Source organism: Loxodonta africana, chromosome 7, assembly GCF_030014295.1.
Source record: "Loxodonta africana isolate mLoxAfr1 chromosome 7, mLoxAfr1.hap2, whole genome shotgun sequence".
Taxonomy (NCBI): Eukaryota; Metazoa; Chordata; class Mammalia; order Proboscidea; family Elephantidae; genus Loxodonta; species Loxodonta africana.
Window position 1 is genome coordinate 81,071,991 of NC_087348.1, and position 4,589 is coordinate 81,076,579.

At 41.3% G+C, this 4,589-nt stretch overlaps 1 protein-coding gene across 1 annotated transcript; it reads left to right on the plus strand.

Annotated features, from left to right (window-relative positions):
* Nucleotides 1-308: 308 nt before the first annotated feature.
* Nucleotides 309-3,208, plus strand: LOC135231708 (olfactory receptor 56A3-like). Its single transcript, XM_064288541.1, has one exon. It carries the CDS (start codon nucleotides 410-412, stop codon nucleotides 1,352-1,354), a length of 945 nt encoding a protein of 314 aa, XP_064144611.1. The 5' UTR covers nucleotides 309-409; the 3' UTR covers nucleotides 1,355-3,208.
* Nucleotides 3,209-4,589: the final 1,381 nt, after the last annotated feature.

A 4,589-nucleotide genomic window follows, 5' to 3' on the forward strand; every position in this document is an offset into this window, starting at 1 on the left:
TTGGGGGGACATTATCTGCAACTGGGAAAAGGGATTCAGAGATGAGTCACTGAAGATCAACTTCACCACCTCCACACTGTTGAAATCAGTGGGCCTAATTTATCGCAGTCCTCAATGGCAAGGGTCACTGCCTCACAGCTTATTAAAATTACTCATTGAACTTGATAAGATGGTTTCTTCCAGAATTAAGAAATGTGAAGAAACAAGATTTTCAAAAGATTGTAATGGATTTATTTTCCATACGTAACATACCAAAATCTCCAGTTAGTGCAAAATAACAGGCTAGAAGCCATAAGTTCCGTTCAAAAAAGTGGAATTTTTCTACCTCTGTTAGTATAAAGTCAGAAGCAAATTTTGATCCTAACTTTCCAGATCACCAAAGGAAAGCTGTAGAAATAAAATCCACAAGATGACACCTTACAGAAATGGCTCCATCTCCACTGGGATTTCAGACTTCCTCTTAAATTGTTTTGTCAGGTACCCCAGCTGGCAGCTATGGCTGTCCCTGCCACTCAGCCTCCTCTTCCTCCTGGCCATGGGGTCTAATGCTATTGTCCTCATCACCATCTGGCTGGAGGCCTCCCTGCACAAGCCTATGTACTATCTCCTCAGCCTCCTTTCCCTGCAGGACGTGGTGATTTGTCTCACTGTCATTCCCAAGGTACTGGCCATCTTCTGGTTCGACCTCAGACCCATCAGCTTCTTTTCCTGCTTCTTCCAGATGTTCATCATGAATTACTTCTTTGCTATGGAGTCCTGCACATTCATGGTCATGGCCTATGACCGCTATGTGGCCGTCTGCCACCCACTGCAGTACACATCCATTATCACTGACCAATTTGTAGCCAAGGCTGTCATTTTCATTTTGGCCAGAAATGCTATTTTTACCCTAACCATTGCCATTCTCTCTGCTCGACTCCATTACTGTGGGAGAAATGTCATTGAGAACTGCATCTGTGCCAATATGTCTGTCTCAAGGCTCTCCTGTGATGATGTCACCATCAATCGCCTCTACCAATTTGCTGTAGGCTGGACTCTGCTAGGATCTGACCTCATCCTCATCTTTCTCTCCTACACCCTCATACTGCGAGCTGTGCTGAGACTCAAGGCAGAGGGTGCTGTGGCCAAGGCCCTAAGCACATGTGGCTCCCACTTCATCCTTATCTTCTTTTTTAGCACCATCCTCCTGGTCTTCGTCCTTACTCATGTGGCTAAGAAGAAGGTCTCCCCTGATGTGCCAGTCTTGCTCAATGTCCTCCACCACATCATTCCTGCAGCCCTCAATCCCATTGTTTATGGAGTGCGAACCCAGGAGATCAAGCAAGGAATCCAGAGATTACTGAAGAAAGGGTAGTGATAAGGACAAGAGAACTGGATCTCTGCATTCCTGTTAAATAATGATGTTTTAGGAATCAGTAATGAATGAATGTACCGATGGTCAAATTTATTAATTATAATCTCAAGCTAAGTAAACTAGGTATTGTGGCTTCTGAACCTTCACATTGCTTTTGCTTTGTTTTGTATTTTAAGTTTCCCTTTTTCTCACTCCTCCATTGGGAATCACTTTGACCCTTTCTCCTTAATTTCTATGCTTGTAATCCTACTATTCAGAAACTGAGATTCTTTGGGCAGGTTCTAAAATAATAATTTAATATTCCTGAAAATGCAACTCTTAATTTATCATGAAATTTATGTTCCTAAATATATAACTATAGATATTTTGCATGTTGTTTTTTGTATTGTTACTCAAATTTCTACAGAAAGGAATATAGTGAAGAATAAGTTACAGGAATTAAAATTTCAGTCCTGAATGATGATAAGTTATCATTAGTCTGTAGTTAGGTCTTTATCTCTTTCTCTCTGTCTCTTTCTCTCTCTTTTCTCTCTTTCTTTCTCTGTCTGTCTCTCCTTTATCAGACAAGGGGTCTTTTGCCATGTTCATTGCAAAACTGCATGGTTTTTGCCAGGATTGCTCATGTGTGTAACAATAAGCAATGAGCTTTATTGAATTTAAATGACTCCTAAATCCTTTTCCCCAATGTGTCTGTACTTTGGACATTAGTCTTTTAGATTGAGGGGGTCATAGTTTATGATATGTGGACGTAGCTTTGTCAGTAAGACAAAGGGTTGAAATGATTGTGATATAAGATCCAGTAATGATACTGGAATGTAAAATAACCTGGCTTACCATTATTTTCTTATTAATTGGACATTTTCTGAGCACATACTATATCCTGGGAATCCATGAGCCATTGAGTACACAAAAATGAAAAGAACATTGTTGTTGCTTTGAGAAATTCAAAGTGGAATCCAAAAACTCCCTGAGTTTTAGGAATATATTCTTCTTAACGAGAAAGGGGTGAGAAATGGAATAAGGTTGACGTATGGTCAATAAGATGCTTGGCACTGGATGAAGAGTTGAGACAGGGAAGAGACTGGGCTGGCTGAATTAAATAAGGACTACATTTCAAGGTCCTGTGTGCTTGACCAGCTATAAATTACTGATAATCCTTCTGAGTTGTTTTTCAAGCCCTCACCAGCATGAGCAGTAAAGATCAACGTGGCCTAGCAGACACCCCTTGCCGGGGCTCGAACCAAGATCCAGGGACATCACACATGCACAACACCCCAGAATAAATCCTGTTCAATATCCTTGCAGCCTTTGTGACAGACTCCATCTTAGTTTCAGCAACCTCTGTGAGGAAGTCCATCTTGAATTCTAACTGCACACGCATTTGATTTTCATAACCCCTCCCCTTCTCCTGGAAATCTCCACCCATCTAATGAATAAAGATGTTGCCTTTTTCCTGCCTAAAAACTTTTATAAGCCCTAAGAGGTCTTTTGTCCAGTGAGAGACTGGAGGCTAACATAGGTGGAAACCCCTCTCCCTCATGAGCCTTTTACTTTCTTTCTGTCCTTAATAAACCTTTGTTTGTGTGGAACCTCTGAGCCTCTTCTGGTCATTCTTGGTCAGAAGAAGGCAAGAACTTAGACAGGGCTTAGTCCCAAGATGGGAAACATTGCCCTGTAACAGAGTTACAGAATCTGGATTGTAGGCCTTTCTCAAACACACACACACATACACACACACAAATTGGATGCCTGGGAACAAATCAGTTGTTCTCACTGTTTCAGTTGCTCATCTATTACCTGAGAGTAGTGAACAATTTGTCTTAAAATATTCATTCTAGATATGCTTTTGTCCCTCAATGACAACTTATAAGCATGGGCTCCTTTATTTGGACCGTAAAGGAGAATTTCTCAATAGTCCAATATCAATACTGTCCCAAGAGTCTGGATATTTCAGTCTTAGGAGAAAACACCAAGATTGTACCCCTACCCTACTTAAGCTTGCATTTTTCCAATTTCTGTCCATTTATTTTTCATCTTCATCTCACAGTGAAGAGCAGTTAATTGAAATTCCATTTCTCTCTTCCTGAATATCTGCCATGGGTTGAATTGTGTCCCCCAAAAATATATGTCAACTTGCTTAAGCCATAATTCCCAGTATTGTGTGCTTGTCCTCCAGTTTGTGATTGATATAATTTTCCTAGGTGTTATAGATCCTAATCTCTGCCTGTGGTTAACAAGGCAAGATTAGATTATGTTAAAGAAGATTAGAGTGAGATGAAACACCTTGCTCAGGTCACATCCCTGATGCAATGTAAAGGGAGTTTCCCTGGGGTATGGCTTGCACCAGCTTTTATCTTACAAGAGATAAAAAGAAAGGAAAGTGAGCACAGAGTGAGGAGACCTCATATCTCTAAGAAAGCAATGCCCAATGCTGGGAGCAAAGCACATCCTTTGGACCCAAGATTCCTGTGCAGAAAAGCTCCTAGACCAAGGAAAGATTGATGACAAAGACCATCCTCCAGAGCCAAAAGAAAGACAAAGCCTTTCCCTGGAGCTTTCACCCTGAATTTGGACTTGTAGCCTACAAGGCCGTGAGAAAATAAATTTCTCTTTGTTAAACCATTCACCTGTGGTTATAGCAGCACTAGATAACTAAGACAATATCCTGTGAGCTACTGTTTGAAAAGTAATTATGCATTCACATAATTAAAAAAAATTAAAAGCATATATGTTGGAATTCTGGGAAGATGATAGCAAAAACAGATAATCATTCCTACTTTCCCCCACAAATACAATAAGAAACACTACAAGAAAATGGCACTCAGCTTTAAGGGCTTCTGAATTGGGCATCAGAGGAAAGCAGAGGGGAACTGCAGACAGGCAAGAGTCAATGAATCAACAATGAGTTGCACTCATTATAAAAACTGCTTTTCTCATTTTCCCTACCTCTTCCCCCATCCACACAGGCCACGGCTTCTGTAAACTGGAGAAATGGCCCCAGAAGAAGAGCCTGTTTCTTTAAACCCCATACCCCCTGCCTGTGCAAAGAGACAGAACCCCAAGATTCTGCTCTACAATCAACAAGGCTGTGTATTCTGATCTCATAGTCAACACTCTACCTCCCTCCTTGTGCACCGCATAGCTCAGGCCTTTGAAATCAACAGGACAGACCTTCTGGGGAGTCAGTTTGGGTCTGCCTTCTCCCCCTTCCAGTCAGCACTGAAGACTGCTGACT